The sequence below is a fragment of the Neodiprion pinetum genome, chromosome 4, assembly GCF_021155775.2.
Source record: "Neodiprion pinetum isolate iyNeoPine1 chromosome 4, iyNeoPine1.2, whole genome shotgun sequence".
NCBI lineage: Eukaryota > Metazoa > Arthropoda > Insecta > Hymenoptera > Diprionidae > Neodiprion > Neodiprion pinetum.
Genome location: NC_060235.2, coordinates 18484180 through 18511656, shown reverse-complemented (window position 1 = coordinate 18511656; position 27477 = coordinate 18484180). Strand labels below are relative to the sequence as shown.

Genomic DNA, 27477 nt, shown 5'->3' with positions numbered 1-27477 from the left:
ATCCTGGAAGTCGAGAAATTTTATTAGCGGACTGACAGCTACCGAATTTGGGCGTGCGCGAAAAACGAATTGAAATAATTTATTGTAAACATGAACCAGGAACCACGGAGTGCTTATCCTGGAAGTCGAGAAATTTTATTAGCGGACTGACAGCTACCGAATTTGGGTTTGCGCGAAAAACGAATTGAAATAATTTATTGTAAACATGAACCAGGAATCACGGAGCGCTTATACTGGAAGTCGAGAAATTTTATTAGCGGACTGACAGCTACCGAATTTGGGCTTGCGCGAAAAACGAATTGAAATAATTTATTGTAAACATGAACCAGGAACCACGGAGCGCTTATCCTGGAAGTCGAGAAATTTTATTAGCGGACTGACAGCTACCGAATTTGGGCTTGCGCGAAAAACGAATTGAAATAATTTATTGTAAACATGAACCAGGAATCACGGAGCGCTTATCCTGGAAGTCGAGAAATTTTATTAGCGGACTGACAGCTACCGAATTTGGGCTTGCGCGAAAAACGAATTGAAATAATTTATTGTAAACATGAACCAGGAACCACGGAGCGCTTATCCTGGAAGTCGAGAAATTTTATTAGCGGACTGACAGCTACCGAATTTGGGTTTGCGCGAAAAACGAATTGAAATAATTTATTGTAAACATGAACCAGGAATCACGGAGCGCTTATCCTGGAAGTCGAGAAATTTTATTAGCGGACTGACAGCTACCGAATTTGGGCTTGCGCGAAAAACGAATTGAAATAATTTATTGTAAACATGAACCAGGAACCACGGAGCGCTTATCCTGGAAGTCGAGAAATTTTATTAGCGGACTGACAGCTACCGAATTTGGGCTTGCGCGAAAAACGAATTGAAATAATTTATTGTAAACATGAACCAGGAACCACGGAGCGCTTATCCTGGAAGTCGAGAAATTTTATTAGCGGACTGACAGCTACCGAATTTGGGCTTGCGCGAAAAACGAATTGAAATAATTTATTGTAAACATGAACCAGGAACCACGGAGCGCTTATCCTGGAAGTCGAGAAATTTTATTAGCGGACTGACAGCTACCGAATTTGGGCTTGCGCGAAAAACGAATTGAAATAATTTATTGTAAACATGAACCAGGAACCACGGAGCGCTTATCCTGGAAGTCGAGAAATTTTATTAGCGGACTGACAGCTACCGAATTTGGGCTTGCGCGAAAAACGAATTGAAATAATTTATTGTAAACATGAACCAGGAATCACGGAGCGCTTATCCTGGAAGTCGAGAAATTTTATTAGCGGACTGACAGCTACCGAATTTGGGCTTGCGCGAAAAACGAATTGAAATAATTTATTGTAAACATGAACCAGGAACCACGGAGCGCTTATCCTGGAAGTCGAGTTTCACCGCGTAGCGGACTCGAAGCGCGGGATCCGGGAGGTTGAGAACCCGGTACTCGAAATACGTAGCGGACCCGAAGCGCGGGATCCGGGAGGTTGAGAACCCGTACTCGAAATTTGCGGAGCGCGACTCTCATCCGTCCGCTCTACTGCGCGGTTGTTACCGGACTGAGGAGCTCGGCTAGCCGATTTTAGATTGGTGACGTCACTTTCCGAACATCCGAAAATTCAAACTTTGGTTTCGAACTGTAATACTAGGTATGATGATGTATGATGTATGATGTATGATGTATGATGTATGATGTGCGATGATATGATATGATGTATAATGATTTCAGTTTTCACATTTCATACAAGAAATACGCACTTTATCTCTCCTACCGATTCCAGACTCAAGCGGCCAGGCCCTTCGATGGTCAGCCGTTGACTGAAGATATATTCTTCAGTGAACGGCTCGGCTAATAACGCTGCCGTTCTGCGACAGTTGGATGATGAAAAATTTCGCTCCCATCTTTCAAATGTGTGTTAAAATACACTCGAAATGTTAAGAAGCGTCGTTCTTTCTCTCCCTATCACCTTTCTAGGTCTTTAAATCACTACGCAGCGTTAAATACTGTCTCATATACGAAGCATCCGTTTCATCTCGTTCAAAATTACCGCATCCGTGATGTATTACAGTTACTCTGAATTTTTTTCCATCCGAATACTTTTCGAAAAACAATTCTGCTCCTCCACCCAACGCAGATACTTCACTTGCGACCAGCTAAAACAACGTTTCGATTCTATGCCTATGAAAATTCAAGATCGAGAGAGCAAATGAAAAGTTGTTGGAATAATTATGAATACTAATGTCATGGAATGCGTCGAGCGCGCGTCGAATAGAATCCCATTTCGAAATGAATAATTCTTCTCTTTTCATATCATAGCTAATCTGGTAATATAGGTAAATAGGATGGTTGGAGGTGTTCGGAAATGGTAGGAGGTGGTCGGCGCTGGCAGAAGGTGATAGGGGGTGCTCGAAAGTGGCCATTGATGGTCGGAGGTGGCAGAGGGAGGTAGGAGGCGTTCGAAAATGGTAGGACATTTCAAAAGTTAAAGTCGACGATGATCCGGTGCATCAAGTTTGTCGTTACAGATTTTCTTTTCCCATGAGGCATAGAGTATTCAACAACGATAATGCAGTCCTTAAAATTCATCATTCATCTCTGACTGGAAAGCTAATTCGCAAGGCGTGGTATTCTATTCTATTTGCATTATTAGAAAAATACCCGTACTCTACATACACTGTTTCTAATCTTTTGCTACATTTGGTTTAATCCCCATGCTTCCACAGCACGATTAGTCGGAAATGTTTTTGATTATCCATAATAAAATGAAAGAAGTAACAAAGCTTAAATTTATTGTTAAAGCTCTAATGAATACATCAAACTGCGGTCGAAACAATTCATTTATTATTTGCACATGACTTCTGTATATTTGATAAATTATTCCTAAATACATTGAAACATATGTATTTATAATGAAATATCATGCAATGGGCTGTGTAAACTATAAACTGCAATTTCTATCGAATAGCTGCTTTTATGTCAACAGGGATTTGAGACTCAGGCCAGTTCGTCCTCCTCCTCGTCCACCTCCGACCACCTCCAACAATCTCCAACCACCTCGAACAACCACCGATAACCACCTCGGGTTGTACCTGGAATAGCAATAAACATTTTCAGTATCAGAACACATCAAAAATATTACGTGAGGATTAATATTTGAAAAGTGCTGTAATAAATTCTTTCATGCACTATTCCGACGTAATCTTGCCAGAGAAATCGATTGGGCGCAGTCCTGATACGCTGCGAGCAGCTGATAAAAAGTTACAGCCAAAAAACCAGAACATCAGATTTCGACATTTTTCAGCAGGCGCTTTTTCCTTCGTAACTTCTTTCCTGTTGATCCCACGCTGTTTTCGCTGCGTTTTCTGAGATCCTGGGGGACCAATTAGTCAGGAAAGGGTCATTCAGATCGGATTCATCTCATCTCCTAGTTTTCGAACACCTCTTGTTTACAATAAATTATTTCAATCCACTTTTCGTCAAGCACAAATTCAGTAATTATAAATGCGCTCATAAAATTTATCACACTATTATTTAATGAATTAATTATAGTAATGCTTACACAATATTTTTGATGTGTTCTTGTACTGAAAATATTCATTACTACTCAAGGTATAACCTGAGGTCGTCGTCAGTGGTCGCTGGAGGTGGTTGGCGATGGTTGCAGGTGATCGAAGTGGACGAGGCGGAGGACAAGGAGGAGGAGGATTTGTGCACTGTGAGTATAACATTTTTATAATATTTAATGGAGTAGGAGTAGGATCATGATCAAGAGTAGGAGTGGGAGTAGGCTCACAAGTAGGATCAGGAGTGGGATCAGGAGTAGAAGTACAAGTACAACTACTACTCCTACTCCTACTCCTACTTCTACTCCTACTCCTACTCTTACCCCTAGTCCTACTCCTATTTGAATTCGAACTTCTACTTCTACTTCTACTTCTACTCCAATTTCTAACACTCCTACTCCTACTCCCACACTTACTCCTACTCCTACTTGGTCCTCCTCCTCCGCCTTCTCCTAGTTCTTCAGCCACGTACTATGACCGCCAACTACGTCCGACCATCTCCGACAATCTCCAACCACCTCCAGTGACCACCGCTAACCACCGCTCACCACTGCGGGTTATACCTGGAATAGTAATGAATATTTTCAGTATAAGAACACATTGAAAATAATTTGTAAGGATTCATATAATCAATTTATTATTTATCAATATGATAAATTTAATTAGCGCATTTATAGCTACTGAATTTGCTCATGCGCGAAAAATGAATTGGAATAATTTATTGTAAATATGACGAATTTGAAAAATTTGAGATAAAACATAATAATTGTCATTAAATATTATAAAAATGTTAAACTCACCAAGCACAAATCCTTATTCTCCTCATCCACCTTGTTCTCCTCGTCATCCTCGTCCACCTCCTCGTCCACCTTCGACCACCTCCAACCACCGCTAACCACCTCCAACGACCACTGACGACGACCTCAGGTTATACCTCCAATACTAATGAATATTTCAAGTGTTAGAACTCATCAAAAATATTGCGTAAGCATTACTATAATTCATTACTTGATTAAGAATATAAAATTCATTAGCTCATTTATAGCTACTGAATTTGCGCTTGCGCAAAAATTGAATTTAAATAATTTATTGTTAACATGGAGTGTTTGAAAAATTTTAGGTGAAATATAATTACAATTGCCATATAATATCATAAAAATGTTAAACTCACCGAGCACAAATCCTCGTCCTCTTCCTCGTCCACCTCCGACCACCTTCAACCACCTCGAACAACCACCGATAACCACCTCAGGTTATATCTTGAATAGTAATAAATATTTTCAGTATAAGAACACATCGAAAATATTGTGTAAGGATTAATATAATTGAGTAATTGATCAATTAATTAATTAATAATATAATAAATTGTATAAGCTTATTCATAGCTACTGAATATGTGCTTGCGCGAAAAATGAATTGAAATAACTTATTGTAAACATGACTAGTTTGAAATATTTTAGATAAAATATAATTACAATTGCCATGAAATATTATAAAAGTGTTTTACTCACCGAGCACAAATCCTCGTCCCCCTCCTCCGGAATCACCTTGATTACCCGCAACCACCCCTAACCACCTCCAACGACCACCGCCAACCACCTCGAGTTATACCTCGAATACTAATAAATATTTTCAGCATGAGAACAAATCAAAAATAATGTGTAAGGTTTAATATAATTTTTTTATCGATATAATCTACCAGAAAGATTATGAGAAGATTATAAAGTTATAGAAATTTTATTAGCGTACGGACAGCTACCGAATTTGGGCTTGCGCGAAAGATGAATTGAAATAATTTATTGTAAACATGAACCAGGAACCACGGAGCGCTTATCCTGGAAGTCGAGAAATTTTATTAGCGGACTGACAGCTACCGAATTTGGGCTTGCGCGAAAAACGAATTGAAATAATTTATTGTAAACATGAACCAGGAACCACGGAGCGCTTATCCTGGAAGTCGAGAAATTTTATTAGCGGACTGACAGCTACCGAATTTGGGGTTGCGCGAAAAACGAATTGAAATAATTTATTGTAAACATGAACCAGGAACCACGGAGCGCTTATCCTGGAAGTCGAGTTTCACCGCGTAGCGGACCCGAAGCGCGGGATCCGGGAGGTTGAGAACCCGGTACTCGAAATACGTATCGGACCCGTAGCGCGGGATCCGGGAGGTTGAGAACCCGTACTTGAAATTTGCGGAGCGCGACTCTCATCCGTCCGCTCTACTGCGCGGTTGTTACCGGACTGAGGAACTCGGCTAGCCGATTTTAGATTGGTTGTTTATTGCACGCAATGCGAGATCTGTAGGAACGTTGGTAAACAGTGAAATTACATCTTAAGATATTAACGTGTAATTGTCCGGGATAATCAATGTTTTAATTTTATCAACTAATAAAAAGCTATCCTTAACTCTCGAGATGGGAGGTGTGATATTGGTGGTGAGCCATGAATTGATAGTTTTGGCTAAGGTATAGGTCGGGCTATTGACAAATGAGACTATTATTCTTAAAGGGACATCCTCTTTGTGAATTTTTGGAAGCCCATATGCGCGTGGAGGGACACTATTGTACGTAGAACCTGGCACTCATATACAACATACTAAGATGGAATGATTACCCTCATGGCCTATTTACAACAACAAATTAATAAGAGACGTACCTACATCAACAACATACTTGACCATAATATTGACTCTGCTCCCGCTGAAGATAGCAATAGACCTGCTACTACATATATCCCCATTCCATATGTAGCCGGCCTCTTTGAGTCACTTAATCGTTTATTCGCCAAATATAATGTAAAGTTTGTTGGAAAAAATTCAAAAGATCTACAACTAGTTTTTGATACAGGCAAAGACAAGATCCCCATAGGCAAACGATCTAATGTCGTGTATAAAATACCATGCAATGACTGCAATCAAGTCTACATAGGTCAAACGGGTCGACATCTCAACACTAGAATTAGGGAACACCAACGCAACATACATGAGATTGAAGAACGGCACACAGCTCTAACGAAACATATTATCGATAAACAACACACTTTTAATTACGACAACACAAACATCCTTTGCGAAGAACACAATTATTATAGAAGACTGTTATTAGAAATGTGCAACATTGTAGGTCATACCAATTCTGTTAATCTTAGACAAGATGTTGAACATTTAAGCAATATTTACAAACCTCTAATCTCCGCCCACACAACAAATTTTGTTTAACCTTAACTACATACAAAAAATTATTTTGTCCCCATTTACAGTCCTTTCTACATAACTTTTCTTACAAAATATTTATTGTTTTTCTGTATAATTGTTTATAATAGGTTCACCTTCACTCTGGATTACATTGTTTTCTCCCATCAGTCGTTATTCACCTGTTGACTCAATTGGTTCAACCAACAATATTTCGTTAGACATGTAGAACTTAATTATAAACAGCCTACCTCCACTTCATTGACACCTGTGAATTAATTTCATTGCTAAAACTACCTTCTTCAATAACCTTTTAACACAACGACATACTGACTGTGAAGAAACATAGTTCTTTAATCTTTTTAATTAATGACTACCAACTTTTAACTCCCACATATAAAATAACTTGAAGATTGACATAGTCTACCGTCACTCAAAAGAACACTGTTTCCACCAATTGTAATTGTGAATTCGACTACATCTTAGTCCACATTCAAAAGGTAAATAACACTAAAAAACATCCTTATCTCAATTAATCATAAGGTTCTTACTATCAACAATATTTAATAGCTCTAAGAGTATTACATCTACAATATTTATGTCTGATTACTTCTAGTACCATTATTTATATTATAAAATTCTTTTTGTTATTTTTGACAGTTTTTAAAAAAATAAATTGTTCTGAGGAGGGCCCATATCCGGGTCGAACGTTAACTAAAAATACGTTTTCTTAATTGACCGATCACCAAGACTCTACAATATATAATCAAAAATAGACCATGCCAAACTTTTACTTTCAACCATTTCTTAAAATAAATTATTCAAGTTATGTTGAGAAAACCATAGCTTTTTGCATCTGAAAAAGTTCACATAAATGATCAAAGCCGATAATGTTAAGATGGTTGGTTGGCGGAAATCAGTACTGTGTATCAATTTCATTACGAGACAGTCGTACATCGAATATCGATCAATTTATTGTATTCATCAGATACGAAAATTTCTGAGATCATGTAAGAATAGAAAATACTGGAATTATGAACAAATTTTTGAAAACGAATCTTCTTAAAATGTAAGGTGAATCGAGATTCCAGTTCTTTCTATTTCTTTCAGAGGGACTTAAATATAAATTTAATTTCAGCACGAAATCGACAATCTCAACGATCCAGAGTTTAAGAAAAACGCGAATTGGCTGCAAATGCTGACGGCGTTGATCGAGGATCACCAGGATTACGAGGGCAAGGAAGCGAAGGTTCAGTTGAGCGCATGGATGCGAGAAAGGGATAATCTACGCAACGATATCAAACGCGTATTCAACCAACAGTTTGGTTCAGTCTTTAGGACGTACCATAATCCGACCTACTTTTCTAGGCGTCTCTTTCGTTTCGCGGACATCTACATGAGCAACATTACCAACCTCTTAAACTATTCGACCACTCACACCTTTTACCCGAGGAGAGGAGTCATGCCCCATGAATACACTATTTCGTATAAACCGTGCGCAAACCGAGCCAAAACCATCATGCGGTATAAAATATGCGTTACGAAATTGATCTCGAAATATTTGGGACTAACGCATCGTATTTTATTCTTTCCCAAAAAAAGAAAAAAAAAGATAATCAAAATTCAAACGTATTGAGAAAACAGAAAGAAAATAAGCATCTTAGTTTCCTTCCTTTCAGATTACAATTTAAGATCGACCTCACACTATTAATACGCTTAAATTTATCCGTAAGAAGTTGACGAAATTTAATAGTTTTTAACTTTTCTTGGTAGTTAGATCGGTACAATTTTCCTTAATTGTAGTTTATTTTTCCCCAGTAGTAGAAACGTTGCGTGAAATTCAAATCCTGTGGGGAAATTCAATAGCTTATTTCGTAGCGCTACAGTTTGTTCAAGTTTATCGATAGAAATACCTAGGAATGTCAAGATTTACTTTTACGTTGAAAATGTTGCCAAAGCTTAAGTTGAGTTATAGCTTATTACGATTAAGAACTAATTGAATGATCGATCGATATATACAATAAGTTGACGCTACGTTATTCTGAAACGAATCGTACTCTTATCGTTGAACGTTTGCAAGTACAAATAGATATGTAATGCCCCCGAGTAACATCGGGATATCTCAATCAATCTGATCGAATAGATAATTACAATTGAAAGATATAAACGTACGAGTATTAGCAATGATCGGGTAAAATATTCGTCAGATATTAATTTATTTAGCTAGAATTTACCATGAGTAAAAAAAATGATAAAAATTTTATTTGTAATGCGCGAAGTGAACGATGTTTCCGGATATTAACTGAAATCGCAGTATCTGATTTTTGATTTATTCATAAAAAAGTAACATTACACACGTATTGTAATTACAAATGAAGGCACGCGAAGTTAAGGATAATAACCAGGAGTTCCAGACATTTTTCTATCGGTTGTCAGGCTATTACCGGTTTCTAGAGTCTGTTGACATCTTGTCATTATTACATCAATGCCAAAATTTGAGTTTAGTAATAATTATGAACAATATGAAATTAAAAAATTACAATACTGCGTTCTTTTCCGTGTCTCGATATCATCACTTGGCTTGAATAGTTGCGTATCTCATGCCAAATTTCAAACGTAAGATAACCGTTACTCGTAGATACTTAAAAAATGTTGAAGCGAGTCATTATGCATGTTACATACGTACTATAAGAAAAATTACGACATACCTAATCGAATACAAAATGTGTTTGTGTGCAACGTGTCTTCTATACCAAACGCACGAGTACAAGTTGTATATTCAGTTCAGACCACATTCGGTTTTTGACAATACTTTGCAGCTCTAAATATTTATCAGAGTTTTCAGTTTGCGGAATCTATTTTTATTGTGACTAAATTGTGCGGGAGTCTGAGTCGAATAACCAGATTGTATCCTTGTAAAATCCTTACCTAATCACTATAGGTACTATGTGCATATAATAAAATGTAACCACCATCGCGGGATAAGTTTTATCGTCGGAACACTGCCTGGGATGAATAACAATCCGAATGATGAGATTAATTACGTAGGTTCAATTTTTTTTTTTATGTCAATTATAGCTTTATTTTATTATAAATTAATTTCAGCATGAAGTCAATTAATTGTTTGATCAGAGCATAGTAAGCGGTCTGGGTGATATTTAATAACTATCAGAAAGAATTCAAATGAAGCGTATTAATATAATACAATAATCAAGTCGCGTTAACGTGTCGTGAAAATTTGAACAATCTTTATTGTGAATGTTCGGCAGATTTAACCTCCCATAGCGTTGTCACTGGGAGATCTGATATCATCGATCTTCAATATCATCTTCACTAATTGCGTGGCAAGTAAAATTTGCTGCTGCTTGCTCTTCAAAGATTCGATGACGTTCTGGACTTTCATGTCTGAAAAATAAAAAAAGAACATGAATTTTAAAGATTTCAGTTTGTTAAAAACGGATTTGTTTATATAGAAAAAAAAAGCGACCAAGCAAACACAGAAGGTACATTTTCAACAAAATACACCTACCGGTTGTGCCAACGTTCATGCAATCGATTCCAAGACTAGAGTTTGATTCTGTCAACTGGCGCGCCTTGGCTTCAGCAAGAGCATCAACAGGAGAAAGTCCTGCGTTTTCTGCCAATGCCATGGGGATGGCTTCGAGCGCATCAGCAAATGCACGGAATGCATACTGCTCAAGGGTGCTGATCTTGTCGGCATGAGCGGCGCATGCCAATGCACAGGAAACTTCGGCTGCTCCACCTCCGTAAACTATTCTTCCATCAGTTACGAGATTGCGCACGGCACAAAGTGCATCGTGGATCGAACGTTTCGCTTCCTCAATAATCTGTTGACAGTAATAAATGTGCTTACAGAGAGTACAGTGTGCTTTAATGAAAGGGACAATGATCAAAAACTATATTAAGCGTCGACGATTTCTTACGGACTAGAATGAATGCTGCAACTAAACTTAATCAATATTTTATAAAGAAAATTTTGTAACACAATTTGATATGCAATTAATTTTTTTTTATTATCAATCAAATGCGTATATGCAAACTGTGCTATTTTCTTTTGCAAGGTGTCTGGCCAGTTAGACGCATTGAATGACATCGCTGAAATTCTCCTTGCCATATTTTTTAACAAGACTATTTTTATAAATTAGGCGTCTGATCGTAATGTGAAAAAAAAAAATGCATACTTACCATTTTATTGCCTCCACGAATGAAAATGGTTACTGCTCGTGAGTTTTTGCATTCCTCAATGACGAGCATGCGGTCCTTTGTGGTTCCAAAAGTCAACTCTCTGACCACACCCGCGTATCCCAATTTATCAGGAGTCAATTCTTCGAATCGAGGAACGATACGACCGCCGGTAGCGATGGCAATCAACTGAGGATTGAATAATCAGCATTATAAAAATTCTTTCTTTTTTGACAATATCTATGATTACAGTTAATTAATGAAGAAAGTGAAAAAACCCTCAGCTCTCATAATCATTGATCATTAGGGCCACTGCAACAGATACGTCCCAAGTCGACTTTGTGCTCAAATAAAGAAGCCCACAATAGGTTCGAAAAATTAAGTATATACATTTTCGAATGAATTAGAGGACTCATAATTAAGAGAACCAGACGCTTGGTTTCGCAATGCTACCCCCTTCTATTGCGCTTTCACATCATTGGGTTGTTTATAAATGGAACTGAATGCTCAGAATTTCGAATTTTGGTAACATGATGGATGATGCATGACAGTCTTCACTTACCTTTGTGAGAAAAGTCATGTGAATAAATTAACGATACGTATGTCACACTTTTTGGATTAAATTGACCGAGTAGATTCAATACTTCAAAATTGAATAAATTTCACCGACACTTTTATCGAATTTCTAGATGCCGCAGAATAAAATAAGCTTATAAGCACCTCGATTTCGGGACCACCGACCCACCGAACAGCGGGCAGGTGTTCCTGGAGGAGAAGGTGATTGGCTTCGTCGTCAAATCCCCACTGGCAAATAGCGAGCGTTGCCCCGGCTTGTTTGACTTGAGATACCATTTGAGTGAATTTTTCACGTTCATATTCTCGTAATGCTCTGTAGTCCTCTACAGAAGTCACGTCAAGCTTATGTTTAGTTTTCGGTTTTGGCGGCTCAAATGGACAAGTGAGAATTGCCAATTTCACATTCTCCAACCTCTGTAACACATCGAGTATGGAAACAGTGTTATACTCACCGTTTCTAATGATTTTAATAAAAATTTACACTATTCTGCAACCAGATTGTTCAATAACATCACATAGGATGTTGATCTCAATTGAAATTTTAACTGTATAAACTGTATTTTTAAAATGCTTATTGCAAAATCGATACAGCATTTGAGTTTTTCAATTACTCAAATACACGAGAATCAAACATGCTGATAATACGGCAAGGTGTCTGGTCAGGCAGTGCATTGAAGAAACTGCTGAAATTCTCCTTGCAGATATATCAATACAACAATTCAAACTAATAGTGCAAAAGTTTAGAAGGTCAAATTTTTACGATGCAAAAGCGGACGCTTTTGTAAGTCAATTTCGAATGATTAGAATTAGTGTAACTTGTTCCTTAAATTAACATATGAATTTCATAATCACGAACTCTGTAAATGCGATTACTCGCAGGATCTTGAATGGGGAAGAAAAAGAAAAAAACGACAAAAAAATCGATCAATAAAAGGTGATAGTAATTACCTTAGGCATTTGAGGATGACTGAAGTCTTTGTCTACAACAACGCCACGAACTAACATTGTGTCTTCAAGGCGTCCTCCAACTTTACCCTCTAGTTTGATCAATTCAAAATTGACGTCTCGTGTCTCCAAATCAGCGACAGCCATTACTGCATTCACAGCAATCTCCGCCATTTGTCGGTGACACTTGTTGATGCTGTAATAATAATGAATAAAAAATTAACGAAATACAACACTGGATGTTTGGAAGAATTTGACGTGTAATATTGACAAGTTGACGCAATATTATCTCAACTTGCACTCACATTTTGGAACCAAGAGTAGTCATGGCAGTCTTGATTAGAGGTTCCAAGTCTTTGAGGTTGACTGGGAAAGCCTCCGCAATAGTGTCTAAATGTTTGTTCGCACATTGGGCTGCAAGCTCGAAACCATCAGCTATTCGGATTGGGTGAATTCCTTTGTCTAAGAGCTGTTCAGCTTGCTCCATTAGCGCGCCAGCCAATACTGAGGTAAGAAAAGTGACAAAATTTGCGACAATATTACGATACAGTGAAGCTGAAGTTTGTGACATTGTAGTTGTAAGAAAAATCGTCTTTGTGACTTGGGAATCGTTTTAAATTCAGTAAAGCACAATAATAAAGTATATATGTACTCATGCATCATATTGTGAAAATTGAAATGCTCAAATTATTCCAAAGTTTGAAAATAGCGAGTTTGCTTTAGTTAAATTGCCCAAAACAGACAAATTTACATAATGGCATGAATACAGATGTGAGACAAATATCAGTGCGTGCAGCCAATTAAGAATAGCTGCCCAATGGTTCAGAGTCTCAGATCGATGAAACTTAATGTTGCATGGTTTTTGTATTGTTTACATATGAGTTTCTCGAGACAATCGAGATTCACACGTCTCAACATGCTTCATCGCAGTGTAGAAAGTTCTGTAGATGCGTATATGTTCATACCTAACAGCTAGAGAAGTGGGTGAATTATAGAAATTTGCATCGGATCTTGATAAAAAATTACTGAATTCTGTTGGAGTTTGTTTTATTCCACGGTATGTAGTTTGACGTTTGATTACATATTTTTTTCTGACAATAATTTGATTCAAAGCAAACATAATATGTATAAAAGAAACTCGATCAATATACTTTTGAATAAAACAAACCCAATCGAATTGAAGAATAGATGTTCGAAATTCACCCGCTATTCAACCATTTAGTCGTATATACTTTGTTAATTTACAATCCTTGATTCCAATTCATTGTTACTGAAATTGCCTTGTATTCCTTTTGTTTGTAATTTTCAACTAATATCATCATACCAATTTTTTTTTTCTTATTATTCCTCACTTTTGCATCCTATATGTCATTTTTAATGTTTTATGATTTAAATGTAGATTTGATGTTCTTACCAACAACACCAGTTGTGCCATCGCCTATCTCATCATCCTGCGATTGAGAAAGCTGCACCATCAACTTGGCGATTTCATGATCTACGTCCATGTTTTTCAAGATCGTAGCTCCATCATTGGTTACTGTTACATCACCATCGGAACTAACTAACATCTTGTCCAAACCTTTGGGACCCAAAGATGTTTTCAAAGTATTGGCAATACTCCGAGCTGCCAAGATATGCGACTAGAGAAGAGAGAACGAAATTCAGTTATTTTGATATATCATGAGAATCAGTCAACTGCATAATTACACACAAGTACTAGCAACGTACATTTAATTTTAAACTACAACTCCAATGTAAATATACCAATGTATAAGCTTGATCCCTGTACTTATGTTAGATTACAAATCTTCTGTAGAATTGTATCAAGTTTTCACCCTCAAAAATGTATTACAGGTTCTCTTATAATTTATTATTAACTTAACTATTCACGGTTTGCAACAAGATTTTATTGTAGAATGAAAGTTTTTACAGCACTTCGGGTTTATGATATCAACACAATAAAATATTGAAACAGAAATCACTGTTTTGAAATTCTAGGTGGAATTTACAAATGTAGAATTCCAAGAATACCGATATATGTCTTACTTTAGTGGAATTTACTATGATCTATTGAACTCCGGACAATCTTAAAATCGCAATATAACATTGATTCCTGGAAATGCATAAATGTTGCATTAATCTTACAAGCTCAGACCGCAGTAGTTTAACAAATACTGCGAAAATACTATTTCCCATCTTTCTCTCGTTTAATATAATTAATCAAGTTTACTACCAACCACTCAAAATATGTTTCAAGATGGCAGAAAACATTTCTTCAATGATGTTTAAATTGTTATGTAAAACAATATTACTTGTGTTCGCATCTAAAACTTTTGAAATTTTCACAACCTTGTTCTATCTGTTATGCTTGAGTAACAATGAGTTACAAAACATACAATGAATACATAGTCATCGAAAAAATACTACCAATAATAATGCATTGTGATGAAGTACAATAACACAATTTTTAAATCATGTGAATCTGTTAGAATATTAATACAGATTGTAAGTGAACTAGCTTGTAAGAAACACATCAGTAAGCGTGGTCCATTAATCGAATCACTCAATGATTCAGTTTCTCATATTTTATTTTATCTTGCACACTTTATTAAAAATCACAGGCAAATTTCAAATAAAAATTTTCCTGTGTCTCAAGGTGCGTAACTGAAAGATAAAATTTGGATTCAAGTAACATGTTTCAAGAAAAACAAAGTCAAAACATACAGATGGACTGGCTCTTCCGCTGTCCTTTGAGTTGAATCTCAAGTCGGACGTGGTAAAAAGAAAGTATTTTCAAGCATTACCGTTACTTCACCCATGGAGATGACAAGAAAGTTTTTTTCCAATAAGGTACTTACTGAAGTTGCAAAAATGTGAAAAGGGTTGTCTATAATTGAATTCTGACAGGAAATAAAAAGTAAGCATAAGATGCAACTGTAATACCGACGCACAGTGGTCCGAAAGCCCGAATTCTTGGCCAAAACCCAGAAAACCGAAAGTTATCATCCGAGGTAAAGCTTCACATATTTGTCAATAGATAGCATTAGACCTTTGACATCCAAAAGGACAGATGTTCAGATTCATTCCATGGCCTGTGGTAAGCCCTCGAAAGTGACCATTGTCGAGACTCGCGCGGGACTGTGGTGTGTGCACGCTTTCGAGCGCGCGAAAAAAAAGGCTGTAGTTTTTTCAATTTTCATCAAAATCGAGTCAACCAAAATGGATATTATTCCTCAAGGTAAGTGAATTACCTAAATTTTATGAATGAACCAAGTTTCGGAATTTATGGCGACGATATTAATGATGCAATACGAGTGCTGCAAAATAACCTATTTCATTGAATTGCATTACTATCTGTAGAGAATTAGTTATGATCCCCGGAGATCCTGCGGAGATCTTAACGATTCCTAGTGTGAAAAAGTATAGAGAATGTGAAACCGTTGGCATCGCCTGCTCGTTTTTGCTCCATTGGTCAAAAATACGCATTCTTTGAAGCAGTGTTTTGTCGACTCGGTCGGAGCCTCGTGGCCTGCCTCGTAGGATTAGTGTAGCGGGGCGACGCAGACAACGTCATTCATCAAAACGACGTCGATGATGAAAATTCAGATTGCGATTAGTATGTATCTTTAAAAATTATGTTATTTTGTTTGATAAGAAAAAAATCTGTATGAATTAAAGAAATTAATTTACAAAATATCACTTTTAACAAACTTGTACCATTTTTCACGAAATATTCCCGCCATTTTCGGTTCACCATTTTTAATTTCGCATTTTTACATTCGTTTTCGGAATCGGCAACCCCAAAAACATTACTAGTATGAATTTCTAAAAATTCGTACCATTTTTTGTAAAAAATATCCGCCATTTCGGGGCCGCCATTTTGAATTTCGCATTTTTGCATTCGTTTTCGGAATCGGCGACCCCAAAAACATTAGTAGTATGAATTTCAGCGAATTGGTATCATTTTTCGCGAAAAACATCCGCCATTTAACGTCCGCCATTTTGAATTTTGCATTTTTGTTTTTTTTTCGGAATCAGCGACCCGAAAAACATTCGTACTATGAATTTCTAAAAATTCGTACCATTTTTTGTAAAAAATATCCGCCATTTTGGGGCCGCCATTTTGAATTTCGCATTTTTGCATTCATTTTCGAAACCAGCAAGCCAAAAAACTATAGGTATAGTAATACTAGCAATTTTCACTGAGAAATATTTGAGTTATTAGTTTTGACCAGGAATTCGGGCTTTTGGACCACTGTGCGACGTACGTATTATGCAGCAATGTCTATAGTCGACTGAACGAATGAGGGGGGAACAGGCATAGAAATTCCTTATATGGTTATAAGACAGAAGCTGTGATTGGATTCATTGTTAAAATGCCAATCATATTTAGCGATAAATTCATAATCGCTGTGAAATTGACGGTTTGCAGCTCACATGAGGGTGTTAAATGAACAACATAATCCCAAAGTTCGAAGTAAAATAAAATATCACGAATGCGCGAGGCTCTACCGGTTTACGAACACGTGACGCGAACAAAATTGCAAAACCACCACGCGATCAGCACTTTGGTGAAATTAAGTAAATTAGTGTGCACGAAATAATGCAATTTATCTGAATTAATAAATGGAATAGTTATAATCAGTGTGATCAGGAACTTATAACAGAAAATGTAATCAATGGAAATTATAAAACATGTGCATGCCTCACCTTAATCGCATCATTGCCGGTCAAGCGACTCTGCTTGTCTTGATCACGCAAGATAATGAAAGGTCTTCCGTACTCATCGAACGCGATAGAACCAGGAAAAGACATGTTTCGAATGAAAGTAGTTCAAATTCCGTGATGTATGAAAAAAAGTAAACTCTGGCGATCGAACCTCACTGCAGACGTGCGGCCGTTTTATCACTCACTGCCGAGCGTCTTCTTCCTTCCAGAGTGTTCCACGGTGTGCTCATAAAGTAGAACAGAGTGACCTCAAGGGCTGGCCACATTGAACGCAGATGTTTTTTCGAACACTTCAACAAGCACACCAACCTACAGGTGCTCGAGTAGGTTTCTCTCTGTACTAGAGTAGAGTGTAATCAACTTTTGCCATATTGCAGCTATAAATACTCCTAGACAAATTGTTTCGTATGTTATTTCGTATAAACTACTTCAACGCGCATACCCGTCAGAGGTAGGAATAAAGATCTTTGACTTCAATCGGAAAGTTTATACTCCAGATAAATGGCATTTATCTTCTCGTTTCAGTAGCTGCGTTGATATTCCAAAAAATAAATCGGTCACTAGTTGGTTTTACAAGGTTGTTGCACTTGATCACGTAGTAGACACCCAGGCCCTTCGATGGCCAGCCGTTGACGCAAGATATATTCTTCAGTTAACGGGTCAGCTAATAATAACGATGCCGTCCTGCAACAGTTGGATGATAAAAATTTTTATTTGTACCTTTCAAATGTGCGTTAAAATAAACTCGAAGTTTTAAGAAGCTTTGTTCTTTCTCTCCCCAAAAAAAAAATCACCAACAGTCACCTTTTCAGCCCTTCAAATCAGGACAATTCGTTAAATACTGTCTCATGTACGGCGCATCCATTTCATCTCGATCAAAATTAGCGCATTCGTGATGTATTACAGTTACTCTGAATTTTTTTTCATACGAACACTTTTCGAAAAACAATTCAGCTTCTCTACTTAACGTAGATACTTCACTTACGGCTAGCTGAAACAGCGTTCCGGAATTTCAAAAATCCTGCAATGAATTTTGTAATGCACTATTTCGACGTGATTTTTCGAGCGAAATCGAATGAGTGCAGTTCGAATAGGCTGCAAACAACGGATCAAAAGTTACAGCTGAAAAACAAAAGATTTCCTTCGTCATATCGCTGCTGTTGATGCCACGCTCTTTTCGCTGCGTTTTCTGAGTTCCTGGGGGTGCAATTAGTCAGAAAAGAGTCATACAAGTCGAATCTGAGACCACAAATTTTTGGCTCCAAAAATGAAAAAAAAGTAAGGCTTTGCATTTTTGGCGAAAATCTTGGCGATTTCGAAAAGTGATGGAATAAATTGTTTCTGGCACTAATCCGACGTAATTTTGCGAGAGAAATCGATTGGGCGCAGTCCTAATACGCTGCGAGCAACGCATCAAAAGTTACAGCCAAAAAACGAGAACCTGCGTTTTTGACATTTTTCAGTAGGTGCTTTTTCTTTCGTACTCTTTTCCCTGTTGATCACATGCTTTTTTCGCTGCGTTTTCCGAGTTCCTGGGGGGCCAATTAGTCAGGAAACGGTCGTTCAGATCGAATCTGAGACCAAAAATTTTCGACTTCAAAAATGAAGAAAAAGTAAGGCTAACCCGTCTGCATTTTTTGCGAAAATTTTCGAGATTTTGAAAAGTGCAGAAACAAATTCTTTCATGCGCTATCCCGACGTAATTATGCGAAACAAATCGATTGGGCGCTGTAATTTATTTATTGATACATTAAAACACGAGCGGTCGTTTGGTTTAAAATTCATTTATTCATCCATTCCACAATTAATTCATCCCATGTGTATATTGTTTAAAAATGATGTATATTGTTAAAATTATAAATAAGTGTAAATAATTGTCTTTCGTTGAGGCACTATATTCTTGGATTGCACATTGTTTAAGTTTTTTCTTCGATTCAAATCCTCTTTCTTTAAATTTGATTTGACTTTCCGAGTTGATAATAGTTAATTTTAAATGTTCTTCTTCGTGGTAAAATTTACTCTTTTATTATAAGTTCGTCGATTCTCGGTCTTTTAATACTTCATTTCGGAGATGGGAACCTCCACACCTCCTTCCTTCTAGAGAGACGTTGACCAAGAAGCTCCTTCTTCTTAAATTTGAAATTTGTGACCAGGTGTCCCACACCACGAGTCTAATCTCATCCGCTCGTGTCGTGCTTATTGCGCGGTTATATTTGAATCATTAAAATATCCCTCAATTCAGGTACAAGCGTTCAAGCGTCAGTATATGGTATTTCAACAAGTTGCCAAACTGTATGAAAGTGAAACATAAAGAGCAGTTAAGGAAATAGAAGTGTAATACACGTTACTTCATGCAGAATACAAAAAATATCATATGAGATAGTTATTTTCTGTAGTTTGTAAGTTAGTTCAAGTTCTGTCCTGCACACAGGTACATTGTACAATGTATCTCTACAAGATACGATATGCGTGATATACTGTCAATATTTTATATTACCTGTATTAAAATTAACATATAAACGAATTTCCCCGTATAGTCTTCTCATTTTCTCACATGTGGGTCCTACGCCATTTAAAATGCCTTCATTGCAATCCTTGGTAATTTCCTCACAGCCTGATCCTTTGCTCTTTTTGCGGTCCTGAGGGTCTAATTAGTATAGAAAGGGTCGCAGAAGTCGATTTTAAGAAGAAAAGCTTTTGTGCCGAGAATCACGGAAAAAGTATAGTAACCCCTTTGGATTTTTGTGGAAATTTTAGACGAAAAATGTATAATATTTTTTTTACATCGTTACAACCTGCATCAATCTAGCTTCCGAGATTGAAATAATTTTTTTTTTTTTTGCGGATGGCTCTTGTTTGTGTTCCGTTTATACTCATTTGCGCTACTGTCATCCGGACCATGTCGTATCGTGCGAGAGTTTAGGTAAAATTTCAACCCGCGGTTGATGAATATTTACTTGTTTGGCATCGCATGCAGAACGATAAATTCCCAGTACTAGTGATAGATAAAGACATTGAATTTCATAGTACACCACCACGTCTATTTTCGTAATGGAACTAAAATTCATAAAATGTTTCCTGTATGGTTTATGGTTGAGCTCATTTACCGTTCCAGTGTGTCAACTTATTTGAGTTCTTCACAGTCGACGACTTCGTACGGAAATCTGTTATCTCATCGCCGTATGTATTCAACTGTCTATGCATTTCTCACGTCACAATTTCTGTTGGAAATGTATGTACGAATATCGTGCCATTATTTTTATTCTCGAAGCTTTCGATCTGCTCAACCAAAGATTCTTCTGAGATTAGGTTTCCAGCAACACATTTTTGACCATGATATTTAGCCTTAGGGTTACTCAAAACTTCCGTGAGATACTTTCTATAAAAATACTGACCTAATGTGAGACTACATTTTTCGATATCAATTGGTGTGCACAATTTGCGCGATCCTCGCAATGGCTTAACGTCATTGTAACACATATCTTATAATCGGTGATTGACATGTTTATGTTTTTCACGTGAAGTGATATGATAAAATCTCGTCATTAGTTTAACGCATGACTACCCGTCTAATTGCGAATAACATGTGGAACACTAAGAGCTTCTCCCCTGAGCGCCTGGCGCCTCATGCATTGTCAGTAAGGAACACATATTATTGTTTGTTACACTAAAAACTTTAGAAGCAATAGCCAAGTCGACATCTCATCGAACCCGAAAGACGTATCGAGCAATCCGCGAAAACACTTTTCAAGATCCAGGGGTTTGGTCTTGGCGTTGATGGTCATTCAGGACATCTTTTTCCATATCTATATGTTAACGAGAATTGATCATGAAGGAAAAGGGGATAAATCAACTTTTTATTCTGCTTGCGGACCACAGGATATTGTGCCACAGGTATTTATTCATTCATTATTTTAGTCTTCCGGTTTTTCATTGAAACAAAGATACCATTCACCATCAGCATAAATTGCACTGAATTGAGTCACACCCCTTAACAATTCAAATAAAATGCAAAGAAGTTGTAAAAATATTGTGGATTCACAGTTGTTGCAAACTGCTGCAGGAATGCATCGTAGGCCGGATATTGAAAATAAACGTCACTCGCGTGGACGGTTAGCTTTGCGAGTATGTGCCGAATATCAAAATTATTATTTGTATTTACATTTGATTTTTATCGCCTTCGGTGTCTTTGAAGTAGGACGATGTGATGAGTTGAACCCAAGCGACTCCCGAACCCGGTGACTGGTTTCAGTTTAAGAAAGTAGATAAAGCGCGGTCAAAGTTTGCCAGAAAGTCATCAACCAGTGTCTCATTTTGATAAAAAGCTGATAGCCATGTCAACGGAAGTTTGATAGACGGTTGAAGAACGATGGAGACTTTGTAATCACTCCTAATTAGATATGAAAGTTTTATACTTACGTATAGATCCAATCAATCCGTCATGTTGATAAACATCCAAAATCCAAGGTAAATCTTGAACCCGACCATTGCGAATTAAATTTTGGTGATTGGGTGGAATTAGCTGCCGCAAAAATGCATATTCACGTTCTGGCACGTCAATTTCAGTCTCGAACACCATGTTCTGTATCAATAGGCATTAACATATTAACTACTGCGGTTCTCTGCAGTTTGCTAAGGTAAGTATTTTTTATACTCATCGTCATACGTACTTGTATTGAATATTAAATAAAAACGAATAAAAACTAGTAAAAACAAAAAATTTCATTTCATGAAAAATAAAGCAGCTGGTAGTGGTATCATGCAAGTCGTATTAAAAGCGTGAACGTATTGGCGGTAATGGATGATAAACTATTAAATGAGATTTTACTGATATTTATTAAAAATGTCTAACACTCCGAAAAAATAGTGCAATCAAATATCGTTTGACTTATATTATTATTGATTAACGATTATCATTATAACTGTATTGTAGCTAACGGTGTAATGTATTGCTGTAATTTGTTTACGTTCTGAAACATTTCAAATAATACGCACAGTGCGCACAAAGTTCTTAGATATACCAAAACCTAAGCTATATTTTTTAACCGGTGGGGGAGTTAAATAATCTGCGACTGCGGGCTGAAAGTGAAATCAGCAGTCAATTTTACAACAAAGCATCAGTTATGAACTTTTCCGGTGTTGAAAACGAATTGTCAGTTGACAAATTGTCAACCATTATTCGATTTCGAATTTTTATCTCGGTTCATGTTCGATTACTGGGATTAGCTGCGAATAGCAATCGTATGAAATTTTTGGCCTCATACAAGTGAGACTTATAACGGAATGAATTATATCGTTCGACAATAACTCGACTCAAAACCGTAAATCTACTCTTCAGTAAACAAAATTGACTCTACGCGATATCGCGAAACTCAGGCTACGGCCACCAAGCAATAAGTTCGGCAAGCGAATTTTGAGAAATTTTCGACACACGCAACTCAAAATAGTTCAGCGTTATTCGACGTAGCCGTATTTGTTCGCTTTCGAAATTTGTTCGCGAGAAGAAATTCATCGCTTACCGCGTCTTACCCACCTCAAAAATCCACCACACCTTCATCGGTTGACAGTCGGATTCTGATCTTACTGTAATCGGCTACTCCTCTCACAAAAATGTGTGTGTGAAATTTGTTTAAATAGAAATAAAAATTCAAAAACAACTTATTTGCTAGCCTGTAGAGTGTTCCCTTTCAGAGTCTCGGATGCGTGAAACTCGTCTTGGCTATTTCCCTAACCTTAGGTTCTACCCAGGGTTCGGAAAGCCGTTTATAACGCGAATGAAAAATACCACGTTACAGTACATACAAACTTTACTATGCTATTTTACTATTTTTATAGACGCCATTACAACGCGTATTAATATTGGATAAACGTTTTCGCAACTTCCTCTCTTCCCTTCACATTTTACAATCACCATAGCGTCTCCTAGACGAAGGAAGAGGCTCGAGATACTGCTGCCGATTCTTCATATTGCTCAGTCCCATCTTGCTAAAGTTGTCCATGTACTCAGATCGTCCGGTGAAGGGTTCGTTCCACATGTCGAAGGTCTCAGGAACTGGCAAACGATAAATAATTCAGCAATCAAGAGTCAAACAAATTCATCATTCCCCTTGCAAGCGTAAATAAAAAAACGCCTGATCACCTGTTAGGAAGTTTATACTCTTGGCCGGCTGAATGGTCGGCCTGTTTATGGCGCTGTATCTGAAACGAGTCGGATCTCTGTATCCGTCCCTCAGATCGGTAACCACCGGATTGATCGGCGCCCCGATCGGTGAATCGACTGCCGCCATGAGCTGCCTGTAATGGGCGATCGGTAGCCCTGGGGAAAATCGGTTCCAATTACAGTGAACAGTTGACTTTCATTTTGCAAAGATAAGAGCGCACCTCTTTTTTCGTAATCCGTCTGATAGACGCTCTTCATCGTCTCGTCCCCCATTTCGCAAACATTTTCCAATATCGTGCTCATCAAGTTCGTCATCTCCCGGTTCACTGCCACCACATCGTCGTGGAGTCTTCTCTCCTTGTCGGCCAGCTGCTTGTACCTGCGTGAAAGACAGTGAATTAATCCTGAAATATACGGTAATCTTTGTTTTCTTTCCCTTCACCTGTTCATGTCGCTCTGAAACCCGTGAGCATCGCATCTGCAATCGTTCGGATCAACCTTCGGCATGTAGAGTCTGATACCGGTGCTCATCGGTGGCTGAGTGGGCCTTACGATAAGCGGTTTAGGGTACGGCCATGTGAAATCCCGGTGCGTCATCGTAGCAAAAGTCTCGCCGAGGTTCGTCATTTTGGACGAGTTATTCAGAATTCACGCAAAGAATCCTCAAGGTGGTTGTTATAACAATTCCGGAACCGCTGCAGGACAGTTAGAAATTAAAGGATTTCATGGAATAAAAAGAGAATCAAAGTTGTAAAAAGTACCACCTACGTGTAATTTTAACGTGCTGATGAGAACCAAAGACCATTGACTAAGCTGCGCAAAGCTTCGTCTCGTGATCATCTGTCAAGTTGCAGGGTTCAGGGTCAGTATGATAACGCTTCGCGATGATCTGGAGTGTCGGTTTAACAAAACCGCGGTAAAGCCAGGAGAGTCCGCTTCCAGTTGAGAAAATAATCATCACAGCTACTCTGTAGAAAATATAATGAAGAACTGCTCGAACCGACATCACGATTAGCCGCACCATCAGAGATTTCGTCGCCATACCCCGTTTGCAATTTTGTGAAAATTCTCACGTCTTGACTTGTGGAAACCCGACTGTGACGGGGAAGGTGAAGAAAGATTGATTTTTCCGAATATTGTAAAAAAAAAAAATATTCCAGAAAACGGTACACTGCAATTTTGCTATTCTAGGCTATCAGGAGACCGAAATTGTGCGCAAACCGATCCGACGATCGCTGAATGTTTATTTTTGTTTGAAAAATGGACAAAGAAAGATCACGTCAAAAAGCTCTCGAAAATCATCGAAAATCATCGAAACTCGATCTCCTTGATTCCCCTTAAGAAAACAAATATTTCACAGATACATATTACGATGTATATTTTATATTGAAATCACGCAGCTAGGTCATTATATCACTACAGATATTGAAGACACTCATTCACGATTACTAAGATAATTCGACAATCAATCGGTAGAAGTGTCATTGTATTTCCTAAGCGGCGAAAGGCTCCGCGGTTCAACACTGTTCCTGATAAAGCTGCTGCTGGCCGTTCCAGGTCTGCGAGAAACGGTCTTTACGAGCTGAGAATCGAGTTGCGATCGATTTTGCCGCACGCCCGAATCATTTCGGAACTTTGAGTCCTGAAGAAGGTGTCTTTTCGGATCAGAGGCCGTCCTGCAGGTTGCGAACATATTGCGCTGGTCAATTCGAGGCCGGCAAAGTCTCGGACTTTCAAGTCTTCCGCACGCCTCTGTGTTAGAAAATGACTGCAAATGCTCCCTCGGATTTGGCGGAGCGATCCTGAGGAGGGCCGAGCCGGGCCCATGCCGGCAGTTCCGGTTTTCCACCCTGCCACTCAGCGTGGTGAATATGGGCCTGATCGTCTCCTGCATGCAGCCGCAGTCCAATCTTGTAATGGTCGTCATGGTTCCGCAGGGTTCGAGGGCCTTGGAGACGGTTTCACCGATGGTGCAGAGTCGCTGCTCGGGGCCCGATTCCTCCTTCCGCTTCAGCGAGTCCCCAGAATTGTCCGCCGGTCCCCTGGCGTAATACTCGCTTACTAGCTTCCGGATCTCCTGAGAGTAGTAGCGCTCCATCAACTCCCGCTTCCGCTGAAGGTCCTTCAGCCGCAGCAGCCGCTGTTCGGCGATCGTCGCGTTCCTGTGACCGACTTCCGGCCGCAAGTATTGCCGATTCGCCATACTGTAGGGGACCGTGGAAGCTCCGGGTACCTGCTCCTTCCCGATTTTGTTATAGCTCAAGTCCTGGAAGGCCGGCGGCTTGAGGTCTCTCGTCTTTGTTTTCGCCTTCAATTTTGTGGTACCGGGGTCGTAATGTTCAGGATAATTGATCTGCCGTCGGGGACAAAACATTATGCTTCACATTTTCGAAGAATACAGCAGGTCGAGACATACCTCGGCGATGTTGGTGTCCTCTTCAGACTCATCCGACGATTTTAACCCTGGGGATTTGATTTCGTGATCGCTGGCAAAGTCGCCCGCGTAGTTGGTCGACCTCTGCCGAAGTTCGGAGGGCTTTTCCTGCGGCCAAACTGGACCAGGAATCAACCCTGAGTTATTCCGGAAGCGGGTACTTCGGCTTAACTGTCTGTCAATCGAGGCGGTTAGGATTATTTGATTTTTCGACTTTCGAACTGCTGCGTTGAAACTTACTTGACCGTGGCTCCGCAAGGCGTTCTGCAATGTTCGGCTGTGGTCAATTCCATGCCAACATTTTCGATTATGGAATTTAGAAACTGACACGCGTGACGCGCGAATTGCACGGGGAATTTTAAGGCATTAGTGTCATATGCCTCCACGGGAAAACATGAAAATAAAAACAAAAGTTGTCTATAAATGGGCCATATTTTTTTTTGGCTCTTCACCCCTTGAACACGGCTGTGACAATTTAAGTCCTCCGTTTACCGATCATGAATCCAATCGTTCCCATTTAAAATCTGGTAATATAATATCGATCTTCTTCGCTTCTTTATTGAGATACATCAATGCAGTAGCCGGGTACATACATCATACCCAAATTGACAGTGTGAATGAATAATTACATGGAACAGCCGATTCTCGCGTACGTAATTTTACCCTTAGACAAACCACCGTGCTGATGAAGTCTTTCTTTTATTATAGTGTGACCAGTTCTCGAAATACCGTCAGCGTATTCGCTTTTCCACGGCGGTATGGCCGTGCTGGCGGATGACCCGTCTTCTTCGACACCGGAACGAGATCTTTTCGTGCAATTTGCTTCTACCCTCTTAACGAGTTTGAGTCTGGGGCGGGTTTCGACTTCCGGAAGTTGAGTGGGCGGAGGACAAGGCGCGAGATCATCGACCCCAGAAGCTTTGAGGAGATTCTTGTAATCACCCGAAGGATGCTCGTCTTTGGGAGGAAATGGTTGCAATTTATATATTTACCGTCATTTCGATATAGAATCAGAACCTGTATCGTTCTCGACTCACCCAAGTGACAGTAGTCAACCTGATACGTTGTTCTGAGACGATCTACGTTTATTCGTCTTATCATGTCGTCCGGTGGCGCACTTTTAAGTACGTTATATAGGTACGGATATTTCTCGTGCAGCTATTGTCAAGAAAATTTTTTAATTAAAGAACCATGGTGGCGGAGACTTAACGAAGGAGTACCTAAGTATGGCTACGTATGCCGTCACAGTGAAGAATTTTCTGCCGCAATGAAATGCATAACGACTGTGCCAAAAGTAATATTGTTGAAATTTATCAACCCTGCACGCGTTAGAAAGATCATTAGATTGTTTGTACTTGCAAACTTGTGAACTGATCGGAAAAACTCGAGAGCTAAAGGCACGAGGTGGGTGGAATACGGGTGGCCATTTCGAAAACTCCAATTCACTATTAAGAAATCAGTTCCAACAAACGACGAATGAACGGTGAACGGCTAATTACCTTCTTTAAGTACGTATTTGGCTGGTCGAGTCTCATCCCGGGTGTTTCAGGAGTGGCCCCAACTTTCGCGGGATATAATTTAGGGTCCAGAAGGGGTCCCATGGGACCCAACCTACTCCATTCATAGGAGTCAGCGTTGGGAGGAGCTACGGTTTCCGTCGGTGGCATTTCC

General features: G+C 38.7%; 2 protein-coding genes and 3 long non-coding RNA genes across 10 annotated transcripts; 2 read left to right on the top strand and 3 right to left on the bottom strand.

The window, feature by feature from the left end:
• Positions 1–2837: 2837 nt before the first annotated feature.
• LOC124216109 (uncharacterized) lies at positions 2838–5312 on the bottom strand. 3 transcript variants are annotated; one of them, XR_011176866.1, is made up of 7 exons: positions 5079–5312; positions 4739–4826; positions 4368–4509; positions 3984–4130; positions 3564–3717; positions 3210–3428; positions 2838–3093 (listed from the first exon to the last, which is right to left on the bottom strand). It is a non-coding gene; the product is annotated as an uncharacterized lncRNA (long non-coding RNA). The 3 variants fall into 3 exon arrangements; XR_011176865.1 differs by having other exon boundaries at positions 3564–4130; XR_011176867.1 differs by having other exon boundaries at positions 3210–3374; positions 3564–4130.
• A 474-nt stretch (positions 5313–5786) lies between these two features.
• LOC124216111 (uncharacterized) lies at positions 5787–10625 on the top strand. Its single transcript, XR_006882532.2, has 3 exons — positions 5787–6005; positions 6079–7260; positions 7899–10625. It is a non-coding gene; the product is annotated as an uncharacterized lncRNA (long non-coding RNA).
• LOC124216106 (T-complex protein 1 subunit epsilon-like) lies at positions 9077–17437 on the bottom strand. 4 transcript variants are annotated; one of them, XM_069135472.1, is made up of 9 exons: positions 16324–16731; positions 15343–15456; positions 13899–14124; positions 12790–12988; positions 12488–12680; positions 11684–11953; positions 10967–11152; positions 10290–10608; positions 9077–10165 (listed from the first exon to the last, which is right to left on the bottom strand). In XM_069135472.1, the coding sequence occupies exons 1-9, from the start codon at positions 16483–16485 to the stop codon at positions 10032–10034; spliced, it is 1803 nt and encodes a 600-aa protein (XP_068991573.1). In that variant the 5' UTR covers positions 16486–16731; the 3' UTR covers positions 9077–10031. The 4 variants fall into 4 exon arrangements, with proteins under 4 accessions (XP_068991573.1, XP_068991574.1, XP_046476195.1 ...); XM_069135473.1 differs by lacking the exon at positions 16324–16731 and adding an exon at positions 16196–16219; XM_046620239.1 differs by lacking the exon at positions 16324–16731 and adding an exon at positions 16202–16219.
• LOC124216110 (uncharacterized) lies at positions 15569–17972 on the top strand. The gene is made up of 2 exons (XR_011176955.1): positions 15569–15722; positions 17422–17972. It is a non-coding gene; the product is annotated as an uncharacterized lncRNA (long non-coding RNA).
• Positions 17973–22071: 4099 nt separating this feature from the next.
• Positions 22072–24259, bottom strand: LOC124217967 (uncharacterized). Its single transcript, XM_046624213.1, has 5 exons — positions 24141–24259; positions 23815–24067; positions 23594–23751; positions 23352–23528; positions 22072–23264 (listed from the first exon to the last, which is right to left on the bottom strand). Exons 2-5 carry the CDS (start codon positions 23997–23999, stop codon positions 23107–23109), a joined length of 678 nt encoding a protein of 225 aa, XP_046480169.1. The 5' UTR covers positions 24000–24067; positions 24141–24259; the 3' UTR covers positions 22072–23106.
• Between the last annotated feature and the right edge of the window lie 3218 nt (positions 24260–27477).